Below are 24,844 nucleotides of genomic sequence, written 5' to 3'. Positions count from 1 at the left end.
ATGAACATAATATTCCAGTCATGAATTTTACATAGACATATAAATGTCAGAGGATTCAAATAATAAAAATCTACAACAAAATTATATATCACATCTTTGACAGTCCCTTTTAAAAGCCTTCAAGGTCATCACTATAAATTTAATTTACTGATCTCCAGTTTGTAAAATTAACTCAATCAAGAATTACAGAATTCAAAATGACAAAATACCGGAAGCATTTGTTCACTCGGTCCTTCCTTACTAAAAACACACTTACTCTGCGGACTGCCACTTGATTGTTGCAAACGAGCACACCTCCTACGAATTCAGCTTGGATCCCCTCCCGTAAAAGAACTTGTTTGAAGTCTGACAGCCTTGGTTCATTCATAAAAACTGACTGATGTCCAGGAACCTGAGGTAAGGTTAGAGGGGAAAGAAGAATTTCAAACAGACACAGAGTTGTACTGAATAAAGGGAAGTAACACATGATCTCAAAGATAATTTCTATTATCCCCTGAATTCCTTTGACAGATCATTTCTAGTCTATAAATCACATTCCCAGTTGTTATTCTGAGTTTTACCTCCTTATTTAACATTACAAAGCCCTTCACATTTTCTGAATGTTTCACAATTAAGTTTATTAGTCATGCCTCATAATAACAGAAAGACGTTTGATAATGTTATGCTCTTCACTCACCCACTTGCCGAAGGGGGTCAACGAGAGTGCCAGTAGGCAGAACTGAACTGAAATTTCATTTTCCAGATCCCAGTCCTTTGTATATGGTTCAGAGGATAACTGTCCCTGATCCCGCTTCCACTGTCCTTCCCGCCTCACTGTGAATGCGGTGGACACCGTGGGTTTTAGAATCAGAAAGGCAAGTGGTTCAATGTAATGCCATTACTTTGAAGTTGTTTTGGAGAGTGCCAGCTTTGGCGCAGACAGAAAAGTTCCTAATTCCTTCCTGTAATTTCAAGAGTTGTGCTCAAAGGGGATCTGATGAAAGAGGCCATCTCTTCATTCCTTATTGCATAGAAGGACTAAAGACAACTGGACAGTCGTGTAAGACTCTCTTGATGTGCTTTTAACATTATCGTATGTTAAACTATCTTACAGCTCTGTCAGTTAACTAGCTATCTCTTGAGAACACGTAAACAAAATACCAAGCTAAAACTATATCTCTACTAAATAAAACATTTCTAACTATATCAAAAACAAAAGTGGTTCAACTGAATAGGCAACATAGAAAATGGAATTATAAATCTCCTAACTATAATAGAAGTAGATAGGGGACCCTCCCAATCATCAAACTTAACGTTTAAAAATCTATTCTGGAAAAAACAAATCACGGAACAATTACATGTCTTAGAAGGAAGATTGGCTGAAGGGTTCTCAACTATTGTTATTCTCTTGCCATAGAGGACACACACGCACAAGCACAGGGACGTTATCTTTAGTAATTTTTTTAAAAACTTCAAAATAAGTCTACATATGACACATTTTAAATGGTTCAAAACATAGAAGGAAAATTCAAAGGGTAAATTAAGGGAGAGAGGAGAAGCACCACGTGCTTTTTTACCTCATGAGGTGGTAAAGGTTCCAGAGTAGGAATGATCTCGCTTTCTTCACCTGTTTCTTTCTCATCGTCTCCGAAAAGACTTTTCATGGCCTTCTGCTGCGCTATGACACTGGAATCTGAAGGCGCATCCACCTGCATTTCGGAGTCTTCTCCATCATCCTTTAGTTCTCCTTCTTCTAAAATAACTCCTGTGTCCACTTTGGAAACTCTCATGTCTAAGACACCATCTATCCAAGCTAGTTCAGCATCTTTTGCCTTACAAAACTGGAGGGAGCTGACAAGTGAATCTTTTAATCTCACCTAGATATGATGCAAAGGGGAAAAAGAGAAATAAAGCCCACAGAGTATAACTTGACAATTAAATATGACCTATTATTATAATTTTCTAACTTTAGTACTGTGTATTAAAGTTTAAAAATCTTTCACTCATCTGATTTTCACTGTAACTGGTAATGACCCAATGACCCGTAAGATCATTAGGGCCCCTGTATACTTCCCGAAGTAAAGGTTCGTAACTTCGACTGCACACTGGGACCACATGGCAAATTTTCGTTTCTACTGATGCCAGGGTCCCACCTGCAGTGATTCTAATGTACCGAAAACACTGCACCCCCCTGACTCCCCCAGAGCTCTCCTGATGTGGAGCTGAGGTTGGAAACCACCAATAATCTCACCCCTTAGGACTTGCTGCTTGAAGGCCAGCACGCTTACCTGGTAGATGTGAGTTTCACTAGTGGCGTCAACTGTCTCGTGCAGCTTCGGCATGTATACTTTAATATCTTTCCCACCAAATGCACGACAGCACTCTGCAAGATCCTGACTGGCTTCTGGTGGTCCATGGACAATGATTAGCTGGCGTGGTTTCATCTGATTGATGATTTTTTTAATGGAATCCCCATCAGAGCGTCCTTCATAGTCTATGTAAGTAACCCTGGCTCTGTAATTAGATGATTATTCAAGTTTCCTTTTCTAAAATTAGGTTTTTAATAGCTTTGATCATCAGGAAAGAAATGTATCAACATGTAGCATGAGGATTTAAGGAATATACCTGTGTTATATTGTTAACATGTATTATTAAGTGCTTAGCTATACTCAAGAATGTATACTAAATGATACTAGACAAATAAGCCACTCTGCTCTCTGATAACCTTAAAAATGTATATATTCCAAAATGATCATTTGCTGCTGTTAACTGTACTAAACAGAAAGGGGGAAAAGGTTCACAATTGATATTTTTAAGACACAGTGGTGTTTTTAAGATATTAGTGCCCTAGAGGTAATTGAGTCAAGGTGTTTATTTTACTAAACAAGTTCTTAGAAAAATTAAACTTGTGAATTACACAAGTTCACCTGCTACTCAACTTACTAAAAACACCAGAAAGAATGCTTCTTCATATAAATGTACAATGTGAAGTTTAACCCCTTCCTCACCACCAATTCACTTTGGCATTCCAATGTCATTAATAAAGGGAACAACTCCCATATATCACAAGAAGAAAAAAAATTAACTAAGCACAAACTTGCTAGTGAATATTCAGAAATATAACCTCTGAAACAATGTCAATTATATAATTCAAGTACTTAAAATTTTACTTTGTAATCTATTTGCAAAATGCAACAAACGCACTTACTTTATTTCAATAGATTCTGTTGTAGAAATACACTTAGTAGGAACATCAGATAAATCCTGATCCATGGGTTCATCTCCATTTGTCAGGCCAGACTCTAATTTGCTTTTTTCTTCTTCAGTAGCTTGAAGTTCTGGCACTAAGAAATCCTCTGGTCTAAATAATAAGCCTCTAATTAGAAGTAGTAACAAGCAAGCTAATGTTATTTAATATATACAACTAATTAGTAGATGGCACAATTTTTAGACTCCTCACATATCTCAGGATTCAAATACACATTTGATGCAAAGTCAATGCAACTTCACAATTTCAGTAATCAAATGACAGCATATATTAGGTTCTTTAAGTACACTTTAAAACACACCATGTGAGGAGTGAAAAGGCCCTATCTAGACAGGCTTTCAAAGACCTCAGAGGCTGCTACAAGCACTACTGCAACCTGGCCCTTCCTTTGTTCCAGTTATTCATTTTCTCAGTTTCTGTGGCTTCTCTTGTCAGTTTCCAATCTTACAAATCTCAGATCTCCTTTAGTTTCCCTAAGACGGGCCTCCACCCATTATTCCTTCCCTGCCTGATGAAAGCAGAGGACTCTCCATTTGTGCTTATTACAGAGAAGACCAAGATACAAATCATTAGCTCCCTCAAAAGCCTTCACTTTTATTTCAACAAACTACTAACTAGCACATTTATTTTTGAGTATCAGAGAGAGTTCTATGTTAAAATTAAAAGGCAAACTTTTAAAGGCAAACTTTTTTTTTTTAAACATTCTCTCTAATCTCAGTATTTATCATGCCCTAGCCCCAAATCCCCTCACACTCTCTGACAATCCAGGCCTCTACCACCAGCACCTAGACTGCTGCAGGAGCCCAGTATCTTTGATTGTAATCCACAGAGCAACTGTAGCCCACTGCCAACTGTAATCCACAGAGCAACTGTAGCCCACTGCCAACTGTAATCCACATAACAATGGCAAGCAGCAACCACTCAACATGCATTTACCGCGAGTCAGGTGCTATGCTGAGTGCCTTAAAAGCACAACCTATTTTATTTTACCTCCATTTTTAAGATAAGAAAATTGAAGCTAAAGAGCCCTGTCCATATGCTAAACAGACTGGCACTAATTAAGTGAAGCGGTAAGCAAACTCTCCAGCACTGTTTAGATCGTTAGCTTTTTTCCCTACTACTTTAGCAGGCCAAGTAAACAGTAGAATTTTCCTAATTAAACCCAAGGATGACCTAAGACCATATGCTCAAGATACCATTAAAGGAGAACAAAGAAGGTAAAAGAGAGGGAGCTAACTGTGTTGGGGTGGTGGGGGAGAAGAGGGAAGCTTTCCAGGAGTTTGTGAGGCCAGACTCAGCAGCCTGAAAGCCTGGGGTGGGAAGGTGGAACAAGGCTGAAGGAAAGAAATGTGTAAACGCATGACATGAAAAAGCTGAGCAGCCATGAAGACCAAGATGGGTGGGGTTGAGGGGCGGTCGGAGGGAGGCCAAGAGGGAGGGGATGTATGTTTACATGTAGCAGACTCGCTTCATTATACTGCAGAAACTTACAGAACACTGTAAAGCAATTATACTCCAATTAAGAAAAAAAGAAAAGGCTGAGCAGGCAGAAACTGAGAGAAGGCTGGTACCACCAGAATGGAGAACACACACTAATGTAACAGAAATATAGAAAAATGTAATAGGAAAGTGGGGAGAGACCCAACTGTGAAAGACGTCGGGCACTATGCTAAGGCATCTGACATTTACTGATCTTTATCCAGGACACTAGTGTTTTCAAATCTGTGATTCGAACATGTGATTTCAGTTGTTTTTCTAAAGGTGTAGATAGATTTTCCATGGTTCCACTAATGATATCTCCTATTCCTCTTATAACTAAAACAGGTATGCAATACTTGAAACATAACCCATGTCCCAAACTTAACTCTAGCTGTCAAAAGTTCTTCCTATCATACATCTTTTTCCAATGCATGTCCCTTGTACACGTGCTAAATCACTTCAGTGGTGTGCAACTCTTTGCAACCCTATGGATCACAGCCTGCCAGCCTCCTCTGTCCATAGGATTCTCCAGGTAAGAACACTGCAGTGAGTTGCCATGCCCTCCTCCAGGGGATCCTTCCACCCAGGGGTCGGACCCACGTCTCTCACGTCTCCTGCACTGGTGTTCTTTGCCACTAGCGCCACCTGGGAACCCCTGCATGGCCCTTACCTCTTTTTGAGTGGGGAGAGGGGAAAGAGTGGTAATCATCTTTTAAAACATTTCACATACCTAAGTAATAAAATTATCAGTTCTCCTTTAATAGTAACTTTCTAGATGTTCCTCAACCTATTTTTCCATTTTAAATTAAAAGTTTTCTGTATCTTTCAAGCTGAGCTACTCAGAAACTACATGATGACCAGAAGGACCAAATTCATTGCACTCAAATGATAACACAGTTACTACCTCCAATCTAGAAGCAAGAAAACTTGTTTCGCTCACGTACTTGATAATTTCTCCATATTCATCCCATTTAATTCTTTCTTCTGGGGCAGGAAACATAGGATAAGACTTTTTAGCCTGTTTGAAGAAACTTCCTTTACGACTGCCTTCACCTTTCATCATCAGGTCATGCTTGGTCTTGTGTGCTGATGGCTGGTCAATGTCCTCCTCAGCGTCACTCTCATCACTAGAATCTATGTCCGCCCTAAGGGAGTTTGTGAAAAGGTACAGATCAGCAAGTCCCCAAATGATTTTTAATTAATATTTATAAAATTATTCTTAAATTAACAGTCAATATTAATTCAATGATAATACAGTATTATTGGACTGCTATTTTGTGAAATATAGTGTAAACTGCCAATTAGTAACAGGCCAACTAGTCAATATATGCTAACATTAGCACTGAGAAGAATTTAGAATTCTAGCACCACTGGAAAGATGTATGGAAAGCAATAAAGTCAAAAGAAAATTTAAGTATTTTCAATTAAACATTTTTGTGTAGAAACAAGTTCTCAAATTATAAAAACTTCTAATCTGCCTGAAAACAACTTACTCTTTTGACTGCTCAAGCTTTTTAGCAGCTTCTTTCTTTAGTTTCTCTTTTTCCAAGTATTCTTCAAGTTCTTTCCCTTCAAGTTTCACACGTTTCCTCAACTACAGAAAAACAGCAGATGAAAGGAAGCATTAATACTAGGAGGTTAAGGCAGTGAGGTGTGAGAAATACATCTCTAAATTGATTCATCATCTTTAAACTAAATTTTCCTCTGAAATATTCAAGTTTCTATTACGTGCAATCACAGGTCCTATTTAGATTAGTACTAAAATTGAGCTGTCACATTTCCAGGATGGGTTTAATTTAAATCAAACTGGTTAAAAATCACCAATCAGGCAAAGAAAATACAGAAAAGTATTTTTATAACTTGGTGTAGGTGAGAGCTACAAATGACACAAAACCGAAAAGAAAAGGTGAATAAATATGGTAACGAGGGGAAAAAAAACTCTGATATTCTAATCTCATGTAATGAAAAGAAACTGAGAAAATTATCTGCAGCACTATTGACTATCAGAAGCTACTTTTTCCTAAGAGCTCTTCCAAATATGTTAAGAAAAAGATGGTCAACACAATAAAACAGGACAAAATGATATACAAGCACTTTATAAAAATGATTAATAGTCATGAAAACATATCCAATTTTACTAATAATTTTTGTTGTTGTTTAGTCACTAAGTCATGCCCTACTTTTTGCAACCCATGGACTGTGGCCCACCAGGATCCTCTGGCCATGGGATTCTGCAGGCAAGTATACTGCAGTGGGTTTCCATTTCCTTCTGCAGGGGATCTTCCTGACCCAGGGATCGAACACGCACCTCCAGCACTGGCAGGTGATTCTCTACCACTTGACCCAAATGATATTTGAAAAATACAAAAATTTTTAATGTAAAACCATCTTTTAATTTATGAAACTGGCTATAGTAATCACTAATAGGGAAAGGTTACTTTCATCCACTATGGGAAAATACGACGACTATGTTCGAAAGCAATTTGTCAACATCTAAAACTAAAGATGTACCTATCCTTTTAACTCAGCACTTTTACTTCTAGGAAGTTATCTACTGAAATGATCACACACACGTGAGGGGAAAAAAAGTACATGGCAGCAATGTTTACAAGACTGAAAAACCGGACACAACTTTAAAATCCATCCGCATGGAATGATCTAATCAGTAGTTCTCAAATTTGCTGATCTCTATTTTTTTTTTCTCTTTAGCCCCAGACCTTATTATTTGAATATTTGGAACAATCATTCTATACATGGCCTTCCCTGGTGGCTCAGAGGGTAAAGAATCTGCCTGCAATGTGGGAGACCGGGGTTCAATCCCTGGGTAGGGGAGATCTCCTAGAGGGGGGCATGGCAACCCACTCCAGTACTCTTGCCTGGAGAATCCCCATGGACAGAGGAGCCTGCTGGGCTACAGTCCCTGGGGCCGCGAAGAGTCAGACACAACTGAACGACTAAGCACAGCACGGCACATTCCATACACATATTTTTATTTCTTGCAAAACTCCATATTCCATATTGCTATGTCGTATCACTCTCTGTTTTATGCCACGTTTCCATCAAGAAGTATTTCCCCAAATCACGATCTACCTGATTGTGTGGTGTTGTTGCTAAGTTGTGTCTGACTCTTTGCAACCCCCTGGACTGTAGCCCATCAGGCTTCTCTGACTGTGAGATTTCCCAGGCAAGAATACTGGAAGGGGTTGCCATTTCCTTCTCCACTCATCTCTTTTCAAACTCCTAAAAATTACTGAGAACCCTGAAGAACTTTTGTTTTTTGTAGGTTATATTTATTTATATTTTACCATATCATAAATTAAAACTAAGAGATTTTTTAAAATTTGTTCATTAAAAATAAAATCACTCATATCATGTTAATGTTAACATCATTTTTCACAAAAGATGACAGTTTCCAAAGCAAGAAAAAAATAGTAAAAAGTATGGCATTATTTTACATTTTTGCAAGTCTCTTTAATATCTAGCTCAATAGAAGACAGTTGGATTCTCACATTCTGCTTCTTGCCATATATCGTTTTGGTTAAAGTATATTTAGAAAATCCAGCCTCACACAGATGAATAGCTGGAAAAATTTTTAAATAGCTTTTTCATGAATATTCTTCTTTGATATTACATTAAAACTCAAAAAGTGGTGGTTTCTTAAAGGCTAGCTGTAATGTGGAATCTTTCATCATACCCATAACTTCTGTACTCTGTTACATTAAAATTTACTTATTGATCTTTTTTTACTTGGATTTTTCACTTGTACATTACTTTGCAACTTCATGCATTAGATATTTGGAAAATATTAGTTCATTAAGTTACACAGATTAGTTCATTAAGTCACACAGTTAAGTTCATTAACTTATGAATATTAGTTCATAAATTACACAATATTACACAAATTTGACAATATTTTTAAAAATCAACATTTGCAAATAACACCACCATCTCACCAGAAAAGTCATGTTGTCAATCTGACAGTGACAGGCTAAATTTTCCAAAATGCTACTTTTCACTTGAAAGTTTCAGCTTTATCAGACTGAGGCAAGAAATGCTGTCAACTGTTTTCCTTAGAGTCACAAGCTCAATTATTCTTTTTTGGGAAAATATTTCCCAAATACAAAGTCTGAATAACCATGTCATTTCAAGTAAAACTGGTGTTCCAGGAAATCAAGTAGCTAGTTTAACTCAACAACTCAAGCAATTACCCAAGTGATTTCTTCAAGACAAACATCATATTGGGTTGGCCAAAAAAAGTCATTTGGGTTTTCTGTAAGATGTTAGGGAAAAACTCAAACTCTTGGCCAACCTAGTATGTAACACAAGTGCTTCTGTATACTTACCATCTTGACACCAAGATTATTTTAAGAGGTTCTTTATGAAAGGATTTAATAAAGTTACAACTTTATTAAAGTTTAATAAAAGTTTGTAAGTTTAATAAAATAACTTTTACTACTTTACCAAGGATATTCTTAACTGCAACTTTATTTGAACGACAAGTGTACGGTGATGAAAAATGCAGTGATTAACCTAGCTTGGTGCCACAGACTTGATTTATGCTAAGGCACCAGCACTTTACCCACCACTGCTTTCACCTGTCAATATTGTAGGCACAGTAAAAGACAAATAACATCATCACCATGAAAAACAACTGGTGGACTCCAAAAAAGGGTCTCAGGTAGCCCCCAGGGGTCCTTGCACCATCCTTTTGGGAACCACTGGGTTAAATAATCAAAGTATGTATATATAATGTATTATTAAAGAATCACTACAAATAATTCAATCACTTATTCAAGAACATTTTAAAATTTATTATACCAAGTATTGAATAAGGTAAATCTGTAGCAACCTTCATTATTCAAAAATATATGGAAAGTTTGGTCCCATTTCTTTTTTAAAAAAAGATCATATAGATATTTGTATGTGAATAGAAAAAAAATCTAGAACATATATGCTTCAAAAATATCAAGTCTTGACAGCAAATGCAATGTGTCATCCTGGATGGCATTCCAAACAAAAAGGAAAGGCCATTGTTGGAGCAATCACCAAGAGTCAAGTGGGGTCAATGGATGAAACAGTATTAATATCAACAGTATGATATCAGTATTTATTTCCTTATTTAAGCAATGTATCATAAAGATACAGTCTTACAGGAGCATGTCCTCATTTCTAGGTATTGCATACTGCTGTGTCTAGAGGTAATGATGGAGTATCTGCAGCTTACTTTCAAAACAGTATCTCATACTGTGTCTGTATGTGTATGAAGAAGTCATAAGGCAAAGCCAATAAAATGCTGACAATTGGGAAATCTGGGTATACTATTTTTTACAGCTTTTCTGTTAATCTTTAAATTATTTTACAATAAAAAGTAATAAAAAAATAAAACCAAAATCAAGTGATTCTACTATGTAGGATGAAAGAGTGATTTACATGTTACCTCTGGCATTTCACATTTACCTAGCAGTATACTTGAATGTAAGTTCAATTTAGAAAAGTATCATTATTTTCCTGTAGTACACGCTTGGCAATTTACACAGTTGTCTGTTTTAACCACAAATAAACTTGAAAAAAACATTTACCCCATGATTTAGCTTATGCCCGTTGCTATAATAAATTTTACTTTCCATCTTATTTTCACATAAGATAGCTAAAATTAAGGGCTACATTCAAAAGCAGATTTCTAGGATAATCAACCCTAAGATTTTTTCTTCCTAGTTCTTCATTGCATTGTCTCCAAGTTATTCCTTTGCTTAATCAAATCTACTCCAATTCGTTAATCCTTAGTCATTTAATCCTTAGTCATTTACTGTTTTGGCTCTTTTTAAATGCATAAGATTTGACTCTAGAGAAGGATAAATGTAGATGGAAAAAAACCATACATAGTAAACTCTTATCTAACATGATCAGAAGTCTGGTTTATTACATATTCGCTCATCTGGTGTTTCATGAAGTTAACCTACACATTATTGAGGACCTTCCACGTACTAGTGGGTGTAAAAAAACAAGATCCTTTTCTCATGAAAAAATACCCGACAGTAATGACAGCCAGGGAAAATAACGCGATGGGCTGGCAACTGAGTAGGAGACTGGCAGTCAGAGAAGGCCTACCTGAGGAGGCGACCGTTCAACTGAGACCTGAGTAAAGGAGTAAACAGGCGCAAAGCTGTGAAGGAACAGGAGAGGCAGAGGAGCCCCTGATGCAGGGAAGCCGTGTGGAGCGCAAAGAAAGCAGAATGAGACATGGTCAGAAAAGTGGACGGAGATCAGGTCAGCGGGACCTTGAAACCCTGGGAAAGGAGTCTGGATTTTTTCCAAAGAGAAGGAAGTCACCAGAGGGTTCAAGCAAGGGAGTGACACGAAACGATAAATTTTTAAAAGATGCCTTTGGAGGTTGTTCGATGGTTACAGGGCTTGGGTTTCACAAGTTGAGAAGTTTTAGAGGTCTGTTGCACACCAGTGTTCACACAGTTAACACTGCTGTGCTGGACTCGTAAATATGGCTCAGATGGTAAATTTCATGTTCTGTGGTTTGAAAACAATAAAACAAGAGAGAGACAGAAACAGAGAGAAAGGAAAAGACATGCCTTTGGCTGCTACGAGAATAAAGCATTAAGGGAGCATAAAAGTAAAAACAGTGAAGTCAATTAGGAAACTACTGCACAGCCCAGGCAAGACCCTTACCATGGGCTAGGATGACGGGAGTGGAGCTGGAGAAAAGCAGACAGATTTAGGATATATCTGGAAGTCAAGTCAATAGGAATTGCTCCTGGATTGGACATGGGTAATGAGAGAAAATTCCCCAGTGGCACCAGTGGTAAAGAAACTGCCTGCCAATGCAGGAGACTCAAGAGACACAGGTTCCACCCTTGAGTCGCGGAGATCCACTGGAGGAGGAAATGACAACCCCCTCCTGTATTCTCACCTGGGAAATTTCACAGACAGAGGAGCCTGGCAGGCTATAGTCTAAGGGGTCGCACAGAGTCAGACACGACTAAGGGACTAATACACACACACAGTGACTAACACACACAGTGAGAGAAAAGGAATCGAAAATAAATTTTAATAGTCTATGTACTGGAAGTCTGGAAAGTGGTTACCCTTGGAAACATAGGGAGGATGAGGAAGGGGGCATCTGGGAGAATTGGTAATAATTTATTTCTGATCTGGGTATAAGCTAGAACCTGTGTGTTCAATCTGTGAAAATTTATCATGCTGTTTGCTTACAATACACAAACTTTATATTATATGTATGTATTATATGTCAATGAATGTTTTAAAATTATCTACACTTAGAGCTTGAGTAAGTACGCGGAAAGTGCTGCTATTCCATGAGCTGAGGAAGACTCAGAAAAGAACAAGCTTGGGAACGGGGGACAAGGAACAGTAAAAACTACTTTGGACATGATAAAGGAAAGAGGTGATAGAGAATGGAGAGAAAAAGGATAACCACAGAAGAAATATCCCTAACAAGGTGAGAGGGCAAAGACCCTAGACACAAGTATTACTTACCAAAATATTAAAAACCTAAAACATTTTCAAGTTTCAGCTCAGAATGTCATTTTCTTTTTCAAACTTAAATCACTTTTCATAGTCTTTTACTAATTCCTCAAATGGCATACCAGCCATCATTGTATTTCCAGTAATTAATATTTTCAAATTTAGTATTTCATATCTGATGAAACTATTTCAAGTTCTGAACTTCATATTTTCTTTTAACTTTATATTTCTAAGCTATTAAATAGCCCAAAAGATAGTATGTATTTTACTTTGATATGCCCGCTCTGAATCTTTCCTCAATAATTCTGCTTTTATAGTGAATGTATATCAGATTTTAGTTACTATTTATGCTTTTCTTAAGCAGAGTTAGGGATACAACTGAAGCGACTTAGCATGCATGCACTAAGCAGAGTTAAAGACTAAATACCCTTACCATTTAGCTTTTCACAAACTAAACAGTCCTTAAAATCACTGCTAGGAAGACAAAATAAACAGTAATCATCTAAAAGTGTGCACAAGAATGCCAGCTCTTAACCATTCAGTATCAGTCGCTTCAGTCATGTTGAACTCTTTGCGGCCCTATGGACTGTAGCCCTATGGACTGTAGTCCTCTGTCCATGGAATTTTCTAGGCAAGAATACTGGAGTGTGTTGCCATTTCCTTCTCCAGGAATCAAATCAGCGTCTCTTGCATCTCCTGCATTGGTAAGCAGATTCTTTACCACTAGTGCTACCTGGGAAGCCTTACAAATCATATTAGTTTTGAAAAATTGGCAGATTCGATGTGTTGGTTACTAAGCAAAATGATCTCTTGGCTTTTGGGTCATTTGGCTAAGTGTTGCTCCCGCAACAGGAGACAAGGCTGCAATGTGGATGCAGGACAGATTAGGCTATTTAGTGATGAGAAGGTAAGAGAATTCCTCCCTGACTGCTTCTACTTCTCAGTTAAGTTTGAAACAAGGTCATGTGCTACAGGTGAGGGCTGAGATGGGCTGAAAGATATTTGTGGAGAAAGAAAGTACTGTCTTCCTAGAGAATGGGAGACGCATTATTCCACAGAGTGTGGAGTGCTGGTGTTGGGTGCCTGTCTGACATGAGGTCAATAATGTGAAGGAAAACCTCTCCACACAGTGTATTTAACCCCAATAACATCAGATTGCTTGCGTATAGGCATGAATTAAGCAAATGGTTTAACTAGAGCCTGCTACGCAAGTACAATAAACAGAAAGAAGGGTAAAAGAGTTAAATATCTTGTAACATTATCTGTCTGAACATCTTCTAACAATCTATAATGGAAAAGAACCTGAGAAAAAAATATATATATACATATGTAAAACTGAATCACTTTGAATCCTTGTAAATCACACTATACTTCAAATAAATAAATAAAAAGAAAGGTGTCTGCAAAATAATGCTGGACCATTGACCAGAAGATACAGCAATGATGATTAAGTAGAAGTGATGAGGTTCATGAACTCAAAAGTCCCAGTGGGACTAAAACACTGTTGGCATGGGAGTGCCAGAGAAAGTCAGCTATGAGACCAGAACGGTCTGCCTGAAGGAGAGCTCTGCAGATCATAACAAGGCTAAAGGTAGGACCGTGGGAGTGGACTGCAAGATCACGGGAAGGGATGGCTGAGGTGGAGTGGAAGAAAAAATTAAGAAATAAAGTGTCAGGGCTTCCCAGGTGGCTCAATGGTAAAGAATCCGTCCACCAAGGTGTAGGAGACAGAGGAGACGGGGGTTCGATCCCTGGGTCAGGAAGATCCCCTGGAGGAGGAAATGGCCATCCACTCTAGTATTCTTGCCTGGGAAATCCCATGGACAGAGGAGCCTGGGGGGTGACAGTCCATAGGGTCACAAAGATATAAATAATAAAGTGTTATTAATTTTTAAAAGAAAAGAAATAGTGTCAAAGAACTGAGAGGGCAATACATATGGATGCTCAAGTCATCACAAACGGAGTCCTGAGCATGAGTGGACAGGAAGGCTGTGAACCAGGGTCTCAAGGCACCAATGGATGACAGACACTGACCAAGAGAACAGTAAGTGTCTGGAACAAGAGGAGGCCAGCTTATTTTCAAGTCTGACGGCATGAGCTACAGAGGGAAGAGAAATAGCTTGAAAGCTACAACGCAGAACAAGGACACCTATGCCACTCAGATACATGACGCAGCAAAGAGAAGGCTACTGGAAAAAGAAATCTTAGGAGATAGCCAGATTTCAATTATGGGAAGAATGTGAAAGGAATTTTTCAGAGTGAGTGAGAATACAGTATATATGCATACTCTCTAGGTTCGATACTCTAAGGGTTCGATACTGAGAACTTTCAGTTTAGGAGCTCTGAAAGGCATGCTGTTAAAGCCCCTCTACTGTCACCCTGATAAAAATCCTGGAACGACTTCAAGTTTTATTTTTGGTCACTGACTGTTATAAACATCATGCATAACGTATCCCCCAAACAATTTCAAGATGAGGTTCACACACAAGCACTTACCTCTATTTCTGTAACTTTTTCGGAAGGATTATCAATTAGGAAACGTGCTAAAGTCCCAGGAGTAGTTCTGTAAGTCAGAATGATCGAGTTCTTAGGGTCCTGGCACCACTGAATAAAGAGATCCCTTGAAAATCCACATTCCAGGTCAGGTTGGCTGGCAAGTACAACTTTAGGGCTAGGTACTCGAGCCAAGTCAGAAAGACCGTGACACAGAGAGAGATGACGAAACTGAAACGGATTATTTCTTTTGTCTTCAAAACACCTCATCAACTTATCACTCATCCATTCTACCTAATAATGGGGGGAAAGACGGCAATAATTAGAAAATACTGCATTATAACTTGAATGTGTTCTACAATAGTTCAGGAGTTCAAGGTCCATCTTAAGTCTTTTTTTCCACCAATGGTTGCTTAAATTCATACCATGCTGACAAGTAGCTTTTTGTCTGTTTCTATTCCCCAACAAATCTCCTCAGCCAAATGTTCATCCTTAAAAATCTGTAATTTTACACCACGTTTCAGTTATGTCGCCTTAAATCTTATTCAGAAGGTAGTATATAAGTTCTAAATGAATATCTTACCCAAGATATTGCTATTTCAAGAAAAAGAGCTTATTCAAAAGGAAGAGAAAAATGAAGTCTAACATTTATATCCTATGAGGTGGGTTCTATTTCTGTCCCTATTTTACAGATTGTGATACTACGCATTAGAGTACCCCATCTGTAAAAGGGGAACAAAAACAGAACCTACTTCATAGGATATTTAAGGATTAAGTGAAATAATACATGTAAAGAATACATAACACTAAGTGGTTGATTTTTAGTTTATATCATCATCATTATCATCATCAACCTCAACAGAAAAAGAAAATTCAAAGATCATTTAAGATACTGTTTTCCGTAAGTCCAATTTCTGTAGCAAACGTCTTTATTACACATCACATGAAAACAAACCTGGGACTTAGAAAACTCCACCACATTATAACTGACATTATTGAGGAGCGCCAGTGAGTAAACACCCAATCCAGCATCTTTAGTTCTCCAAATCTGATCAAGGAGTTGAGCAAGTTCCAGAACTCTGCCTGCAGTGTCCACTGCTATTAATACATTTCCATCACCTCGGAGTGTTTCCAGGACATTTGCTAGAAAACAAGAATGTAAAATCCCAACAGGACATATCAATGTCTTGCTGTAAGAATAAAGATAACTTTTATCTTCATGTTTTCACTATTAAGACTATGGTTTATAACAATGCCATTAACTCTATTTTTTTAATTGAAAAATTATAAATCATGGTGTCTAACCCTTTCCACCCATAGTACACACAGATAATGACATTTGTATAATGTATCGGGAAAATTGGGCTAACAAGCCAAATGCAATCAGCTTTGTGTTTCCAGGTCACTCTGGTCTCACCTGCTTCACCTCACCTCTCACCTCCATGAATTTCATTATGAAACATAATTCCCAAATTTATACACACACACTTATACTTTAATACATACATGCTTTATATGTATGTATGCCTATAGAATAAAAGACAAATTAACATTCTTTCTTACAATAAAAGACTTTCTAGATGAAAATCTGCTTGGAATTATTTAGTCAAATCAAACTCTAGCAAAAATAAATTACGACAACAAAAATCCAAGAATTGAAAATCATCTTAGAGTAACACAGTATATGTCATACTTTTTAAGTAGATAAATGAAGGTGGTGGTTTCAAACATGTTGAAATTGGAGTCCGATTTACCCTGTTGAATTCCAATGCAGCTTACAAAAACAGAATAAAAGATAAAAGGGCTCAAGCCAGAGCAGAAGCAACCAGGGAGGGCCTGGATGCATCTCTTTAGAACCAAGACTACTGTATTGGAGTATAAAACACCCAAACACCAAAGTCACAGACTATGTACACCCTCATTTATCTCCTTCATTCATTTTTCTGAGTATAAGCGTTTTTCTAGTATTTATGTGAGATCTTTATATGTTGTGATGTTCGCTAGACATCAAAATATGTTGTCTGACATTCAATGAGGCCAAGGAAAGCTAGCTATGTGCTGAATAACAGGAAGAAACCAACCTTTATACCTATCCCAGGAAAGTTAAATTCAAACCAACAAAAGCATCTTTTTGTAAAAATATTGATATGGTTACAAAATATTCTTTCAAAAATACTAGAGTTAGCCAATCTCTTATGACAAGAAAAATGTCCAACAGTCATTATACTACCATGCACCTCCACAGCTCTGCAGAAAGGATCATAAGCAGTACATACTCAGAAGCTGCTCGTCTCTTTGTTTTCTCCTGGGCTGCACATAAGTAGCATTAAATGAGTCTGTGATAAGTAAGGAGGGTCTGCTTAGCATTTCCAGGGAACATCCATTTAAGTGGCTATAAGGAAGTTGAAGAACAGGAATACTTTGTATCACTTCAAATAAACAACAGCTTTTCTTATCAAAAAAAAAAAACCTTTTTATAAGGTTTTTTCCCTCTTCTAACTGTAACAGTTTACATGCTCAGTGATAAGAAAATCTAGTAAATTCAGAAACTAAAAACTAAGCTCTTCCAGAGTACCATCACCCAAAGATAATCGCCATAGTATCTTGGTGCATATCCTTCTACGTACATATTCGCTATGCATGTATCTGTGTATGTATTTCACTAAAGTGGCATCTCATGTAGATGCTTATATATCCAGTTTATACCCTAGTTTTCTCCCATGACATTAAAACCATTTTCTAAATCTAATTTTTAATAAGTATAAAAGCTTTCTGTGTGTTTGTACAATAAATATTTGGTCATTTCCCTTTATTGATATTTAGGTTACTTTTCTTTGTCATTATAAATACTCTCAAAGAAAACTTTTGCAAAAAGCTTCTGTTGCATTTCTGATTGTTTCTTTAGGACACATTCCTAGAAATGTTTTCACTAAAATATACAATATTGCTAAATGGCTTTCCAGAAAGGTTTGACCCTTTTGAGAAAGCTCTCCCTTTTCCAGAAAGGTTCAAACAGAAACGATGACCAACTCATGAAATAATTCCCAGAAGAACATTACCATTTAAAAGCAATTTTAATGGTATTTAATTTAAAAAAGTCATTATCATTTAAGTTTTCTCTTTTTGACTTTATAACTTTTGTCCATTTTGCAACTGGTAGCTTTCTGATTAATACCTGGTCTTATAAATAAGTCTTTGATCAACTTTATGGAAACATTTTCCCTAGTTTATAGGTCTTTTAATGTAGGTCTTTTAAAATTGATTTAGTTGTTTATTCTTGGCTCTGCTGGGTCTGCACTGTTGCACGGGCTTTCTTCCTCTAGGTGCGGCAGTGGGGCTCCTCTCTGATTGCGGTGCACAGGTTCTCACTGCTATGGCTTCTCTTTGCTGCGGAGCACGGGCTCTAGGGCACATGAGCTTCAGTAGTTGCGAGAAGTGGGCCCAGTAGTTGCAGCTCCTGGGCTCTAGAGCACAGGCTCAATAGTTGTGGTGCACGGGCTTAGTTGCTCCATGGCCTGTGGGATCTTCCCGAATCAGGGATTGAACCTGTGTCTCCTAATTGGCAGGTGGATTCTTTACACTGAGCCACCAGGGAGGCCCTGACTTAGTTTATTGTTTCAGGCATTTTGAACGTGTATGTAATCAAATGTAGCAGAGTCTTTCTTTATAACTTGGTCCATTTCCTTTCTGCTTACTGAAGTCTTCCAAATCAAGAGATCAGACTCACCAGTATTGTTTCCTTTTCGAATTAATTCTAATCCACCTGAAATTTATCTTATTAAGTGATAAAAAGGACATAAAATGAGGTTTTTCCCAAAATGTTTGAGTATCATTCACTCAAATATCCGTCTTTTCTCATTAACCTGTAATTACAAGAGCCTAAAATTCAACATATTAGCCTTAAATGTTTCTTAATATGATACAAAAGATCTTCAGGATACTATATACTAATATAAAAGTTATGTACTTAATGTATAAAAATTACAAAAGAAATGCTGTAAGTACAAAATGAAGTTTTCAAATGAAACTATTGTGTCCCCTTTTAAGTTGACTTCCCTGATAGCTCAGTTGGTAAAGAATCCACCTGCAATGCAGGAGACTCCAGTTCAATTCCTGGGTCGGGAAGATCCGCTGGAGAAGGGGTAGGCTACCTACTCTTCTAAAGGGAGTCTGACTTTAAATCATTATATTAGATGGTATTAATGAATTTTATCAAAAATTTTTTAAAAACCCACCCACAAAGTTCCTCTAAATAACAAGTCAAGAATATATAAAATATAATTTCATGCATAAAAATTAATCTCCTATGCAACATCTCCGGAGAGATACTTCTTTTATAGAGTAGATATCTGCATGTAAATTTCAAAACAGTATCTTATATCTCATATCAAACTTTTTTCCTTACAATGCAAATAATTCAAGTAACTTTGAAAATATTCACTACTTGGTACTTTTAAATTGCCCTAGATTTCTAGTTTAAAGAAAACTGTTTTTAAATTTCCCTCCAAACAATGAAACAAGACCAGCATTTCCATTAGCTTTTATCTTGATATACCTACATCTCCCTCTTGTGGTTGAAGTCAACTGCATAAACAATTTCTTCTTCTCCATCTTTGACTATTTTCCATATTGTTCCACCTATCATATGACCAGCTGGCAGAGGTGTAATAGACAAGCCATGTCCTTTGCCTAGGTCAACAAGATAATGACAATACTCAGATTTCTTATTACAAGTCTAAACAAAGGTTATTTATTATTAGCTATTCTTTAATAAGTAACATGTGCAATGATACAAAATTCAAAAGTAAAAAGGCATCAGTGAAATGCAAGTCTCACCCTCCAGTCCCCCAGCTACCTCATACCTTCATGGAGGCATGCTAATAATTTCATCATGCCTCTGTACATAATATTTGTGCATGAAAAATAAAAGGCTAGAGACTGCCACTACTATTCAATAACTTAGTATGAACTAATAAACTTTACTATTCATATTGTGCACCTAAATTATGAAGTGTTTCCATCTTCGCTAACCTCTAAATTGACAATTCAAATCTCATTATGGTAAAGAATGCATCCTATAGAAAACTAAGTACCAGCCAAACTGCTGAGACCATTGTTACTTCTGGCTAAACTTCAGAGTCCACTTGTACACCATTTTTTCGTATTTATGGTACCAAATTTCTGAAAATATTTAAATAGTTCTCTCTGTTGCTGCTGCTGCTGCTAAGTCACTTCAGTCGTGTCCAACTCTGTGTGACCCCATAGACGGTAGCCCACCAGGCTCCCCCGTCCCTGGGATTCTCCAGGCAAGAAAGTGGGTTGCCATGTCCTTCTCTACAGATGATAAATATATATTTAGGGACATATATATATATGACTTCCTGTCCTAATTAAATGACAAATTCTTTTCATGTTCTAGAATTCAGTCATGTTCTACTCTGTGCTGCCACAGCACTTCATTTACTTCCATCACTCCGTTTAGTCATCTGAGCTACTTTTTCTCCTCAACCTCACTGTGAGCTCTTTGAACGAGAATCTGACCATGTTACCTTTGTGCATTATATACAGTAATCACAAAGTAAGTCTTCCTAAATTAAATGTGAAAAGGAGGCCTGAGCTGTTACATTTTATTAAAATTTAGCCTGGAATATTTTAAAATTCAGATGATTTGGGGGAAGTTCACAGTTCCCTCTGAAAAAAAATGCTATTTTTTTATTCTTCAGACAATAGTGCCTATAATTTTTTACTACAAATTTCCCTTGTACTTTTCAGTAGTTCAAACACCATTTGCCCAATTATTTGCTACTGGAAACATGTTTTACCTTTCAAATTCACAATCTGAGAGAATTTTAACTGTTGTATCTTATCAAAGGCTGCATCCACATCATCTAGGGTAAAGAGTGTAAAATCTTCTGTATTGTGTCGGGACTAAAAAAAAAAATAATACAAATAAAAGGTTAAAAATGATCACTGCAGGGGTGTTAAAACAGGTTTTTTTTTTTAATTGCTTAAATTACCTGATAAAGGTCATACATGAACATCTGTCCCATTTTATAAACGGGAATGGTTGCATAGATGGCGCAGTTCAGACCCAACTTTCCAACAGCATAGGGGAGGGCGCCAAGATGGAGGGGGTCGGGATGAGACAACAAGACCGCATCGATCTGGTGAACGTGCCTAGGACACAAGCAAGACGGCTATTACTGAGTCTTGTTCCTAAAGGAACAGGCACGATACTCAAAATTGATTTGCCGGTTCTGATTCCTCTCAGTATTCTGAGCTGAAGACTATGATGGGGTAAAAGAGTGAAAGCGAAAGTGAAATCACTCAGTCATGTCCGACTCTGAGAACCCATGCTCAACTGAGAGCTAAAATTACGTCACCTATGAATTTCAATTAGTACTACCCCTGTCCTACACAGAGACCAAAACTGGTATGAGTTGCACGTAAATATATAGTGTCTAGACATGTTTTTTCAAAAAAGGAAGGAAAACAGTAGACACCACCTATAAACTGATTTCAAGAGGCTATCTCATATACTATTAAAGTTCAAGAACTCAGCATTTAAGAAATTGTTAAGAAAAGGACATTTAAAAGGCCACATATTTATTATGGATTTTTGTCTCAGCTTTTTAGCATAATGACTGACAGTATATTCATGATAGTGTAACTTTAGTCAATGAATAATATATTCTCATTAACAAAAGAAATAAAAAAATTCTTTGCTATAAGTTCTTATTCAGTTTTTTCAATATTTAAGTTCTCGTCCATTCCATAATTAGTACAATACTGCTAACACAACTAAGTTTTTCTTTGATGGATTAGATCCTTTTGAATCCCATGGGCTTTATTCTAAGCACCAATTCTCAAATGTCTAAGCATCAAAAGATTAAAAGAAAATAAGCTAATCTGATCTGACTCCAGAACTTTTACAAGTACAGTTTTCCTCTCTTCAAATTCTTATAAATTTAATTTTGCTCTTTTCTAAAATTAGGGTGCAAAAATTTCTATTGAGATCCATTGATCAAGTAACAGTTAACTTAAGATTTTGGTGACATTCAATAAACACAGCTTACAAGTCAATCAAAACTACGCAAATAAAAAGTCATTTTTTGGTTCTTCAGTTTAAATGAAACTGTTTTACTCTCAACTAAATTAGAGCAAAACAGCAAAGACTGTGTAACATCAAAATAGTATTACAGCATGGAAAAGAGAAGTTGATTTACTAAAAGTGTAGAAATATTAACAGTAACTTACTTCCTCAGGGAATCTATAATATCCATAGAAAAGTGCTCATCCCAGCCACAGTCCAATAAAAATCTAAACTCGTCGACTTGGAGAAGATAGCAAAGAGCAGATTCTTCTTGGACCCCAGAAAGGGTAGTTAATTTGATAATAGATGTCATTTTTTCGGTTCAACAACAACAATCCAAAAGGTTCTTTCAACAGAAATAAAAACATGGTTAAACATAAAAGCAGAGTCATTTTAAAGACCTATTTCCATCATTGTTAAGTGTGAAGGTACAAACATAATCTTACACCCTCCTGTATATAGAGTCCTTCAGTGGCCCCCCAATGTGGTTGATGAAAAGTAGTAGGTTTTGGAATCAGACTGACCTGTATTTGAATCTATACTTATATGGTTCTGAGCAGGTTAGTTAAATTTTCCCTCACTTATGTATCCTATAAAATATGAATATTAATAATATACATTAAAAGGATGTTAGAAGATTTCAAATGATGTATAAATTACCTAGAAGGGAGACCACCAAGTTTCTCAATAAATAAATGTAGTGTACTAAACTAGCAAACTTATTCTTCAAGGTGAATTTGCTCCTCCTTTATTTTGCTCTGAGATGGCAGTGATTACACTGCATTACACTGTTATTAGTTTATGTGTCTTTCTCTATTACTAAACCAGTGGTCCTTAAATAAAGGACCGCTTGACAATGTGATAAAAACTATGGATCTTTCCTGCTCCCCTCAGTCTTTAAAAAAACAAAAAGGTCCATATACATGTAGCAATTCACATATTTTTCAGGGAATTTTGTTAAGAAGCCTTGCACTGGAACATGAGCAACTGATAAACAATTGTAGTACCTTATAGTTTGCACTTCCTGAAGAGATTCTGACATATAGCAGGTGTTCAAAACATATCTGATGGCATACAGTTGGGATACTTACTATGTATTTCAAGAAGATACAACATGAAAACATCTATTGGGATTTAGGACCTAGAATTGTGTGCTACTATATAGATGTTTCCTGTGGTCATGTATGGATGTGAGAGTTGGACTGTGAAGAAGGCTGAGTGCCGTAGAATTGATGCTTTTGAACTGTGGTGTTGGAGAAGACTCTTGAGAGTCCCTTGGACTGCAAGGAGATCCAACCAGTCCATTCTGAAAGAGATCAACCCTGGGATTTCTTTGGAAGGAATGATGCTAAAGCTGAAGCTCCAGTACTTTGGCCACCTCATGAGAAGAGTTGACTCATTGGAAAAGACTCTGATGTTGGGAGGGATTGGGGGCAGGAGGAGAAGGGGACGACAGAGGATGAGATGGCTGGATGGCATCACGGACTCGATGGACGTGAGTCTGAGTGAACTCCGGGAGTTGGTGATGGACAGGGAGGCCTGGCGTGCTGCGATTCATGGCGTCGCAAAGAGTCGGACACGACTGAGCGACTGAACTGAATTGATATAGACGTTATTAAAAACATTCATTAGCAAAGCACAACTCCACAGCAAGATTTCAGATCTTAGGTTCTTAAAATAAATTTGCCTTTTCTGGTTAACTATGCAAGTAAGAGAATTATTCATTCACAGTTATGTATCCTTAGAGTGCTTAGAAGAAAAGGGGATGTTGAAAGATTCAAAAGTTTTCTAAGTTATTAGACCTCCCTCTAATTAATGTGCCTTTTCATTACTGTTAATGTTGCTCTATAGCATCTATTATTAAAATTATTATTATGTGAAAAAAAGAGAGAGGTCATTGCACAGCTGATGATCCTTCAACATCTGCCCAAGGTCATATCAACAAATTAAGGTAAATTGCCCAGCTTTCTTAACAGACTGTCACCACATCTTCCCATCCTTGTTTACTTCGGTCACAGCCAAAGACCCAAGACTCTGAGGTTGTCCATCGTCACCAAAGTCCACCTAGTGGGACCAATTCACTACCTCTTCTGCCTTCCAAATCCTTTCAGTATTCCCTCTGGAACCATTACACTCACCGAGAACTTCACCCTCTTCTCTGAAGGTTTTCCTCATCCACAGATCTTCACAGAAACCTAGCTCTCCTCAAATGATTCTGTGTCTCCTCCAGCCTTCTCAAGAGGCCTTATATCTCCTGGATTCCCTGACCTCAAAAGCAGGAAGCATGTGCTCCCTGTTCATCACCGCAGCCTCCAGTGCATGTCTTCTCCTTCCTCCTGGAAACACGCGAGTCCTGCTGAACTCATGCTGCCCAGCCAGCTCGCTGTGAGCCTTTCCTGTCCTTCCTCGTTAATGGAGGACTTTAGTTCCTGACTCAGTCTTCCTCTGAGTAGCTTCATTACTGACCTCTTCTCTTCTTGACTTTCTCAACTCCAATAGTCTTTTCACTTCAGCCACCCGGCACCACAGTCAAAACCATGACCTTATCACAACCTTATCATGACTGCAGCACTTTCAAAACTTCACTTTCAACGATCTCCCCATCTCACTCCCACCTTCCCTACTCTAGAATTCCCACTGCAAAAACCCTTTGGCCTCACTGTATCTCTAATTTACTGACTACTTTTTCACTGTCCATGACCACCTCCTGTCTTCACTCATGTTATATGGATCCACGAGCCATCATGATTATTTTGCAAATACTCAAGTGTTTTGCAGCTCTAGTCCTTCTTTGTACAAGTCTGGCAAAATCCTAACCCTCACTCACTCCAATCATGCACCTTGTCTTTTCTAGCAGCTCAATGCTGCCAGAGGGGGAAAAAGCCAATCACGCAACTATGCTACTTGCTCTTTAAATTCATGGCCAAATCTCAAACAGGCACTATGTCCTACCTACCAATCTGATTTTTCTTAGTAAGTTGACATTCCATCTGAGACCATCATTTCACATCTCTTCTCTGCTCAAGCATCACGCA

General features: G+C 37.5%; 1 protein-coding gene across 5 annotated transcripts in view; it reads right to left on the bottom strand.

The window, feature by feature from the left end:
- CPSF2 (cleavage and polyadenylation specific factor 2) overlaps window positions 1-24,844 on the bottom strand; it is a 32,009-nt gene that overhangs the window by 1,281 nt on the left and 5,884 nt on the right. For all 5 annotated transcript variants that reach the window (XM_069559686.1, XM_069559688.1, XM_069559690.1 and 2 more), the window contains 13 exons: window positions 21,974-22,155; window positions 20,734-20,893; window positions 20,539-20,644; window positions 19,276-19,405; window positions 16,993-17,108; window positions 15,672-15,859; window positions 14,720-15,010; window positions 6,220-6,320; window positions 5,671-5,871; window positions 3,188-3,340; window positions 2,268-2,493; window positions 1,557-1,856; window positions 257-391 (listed from right to left, as the gene is read on the bottom strand). In XM_069559686.1, coding sequence (XP_069415787.1) covers window positions 257-391; window positions 1,557-1,856; window positions 2,268-2,493; window positions 3,188-3,340; window positions 5,671-5,871; window positions 6,220-6,320; window positions 14,720-15,010; window positions 15,672-15,859; window positions 16,993-17,108; window positions 19,276-19,405; window positions 20,539-20,644; window positions 20,734-20,893; window positions 21,974-22,122 — 2,256 coding nt within the window. In that variant the 5' untranslated portion in view covers window positions 22,123-22,155. The remainder of the gene's footprint in view (window positions 1-256; window positions 392-1,556; window positions 1,857-2,267; window positions 2,494-3,187; window positions 3,341-5,670; window positions 5,872-6,219; window positions 6,321-14,719; window positions 15,011-15,671; window positions 15,860-16,992; window positions 17,109-19,275; window positions 19,406-20,538; window positions 20,645-20,733; window positions 20,894-21,973; window positions 22,156-24,844) is intronic.

Source organism: Ovis canadensis, chromosome 18 (genome assembly GCF_042477335.2).
Source record: "Ovis canadensis isolate MfBH-ARS-UI-01 breed Bighorn chromosome 18, ARS-UI_OviCan_v2, whole genome shotgun sequence".
NCBI lineage: Eukaryota > Metazoa > Chordata > Mammalia > Artiodactyla > Bovidae > Ovis > Ovis canadensis.
The sequence above is the reverse complement of the archived record's forward strand: the minus strand, read 5'-3'. Positions and strand labels throughout refer to the sequence as shown.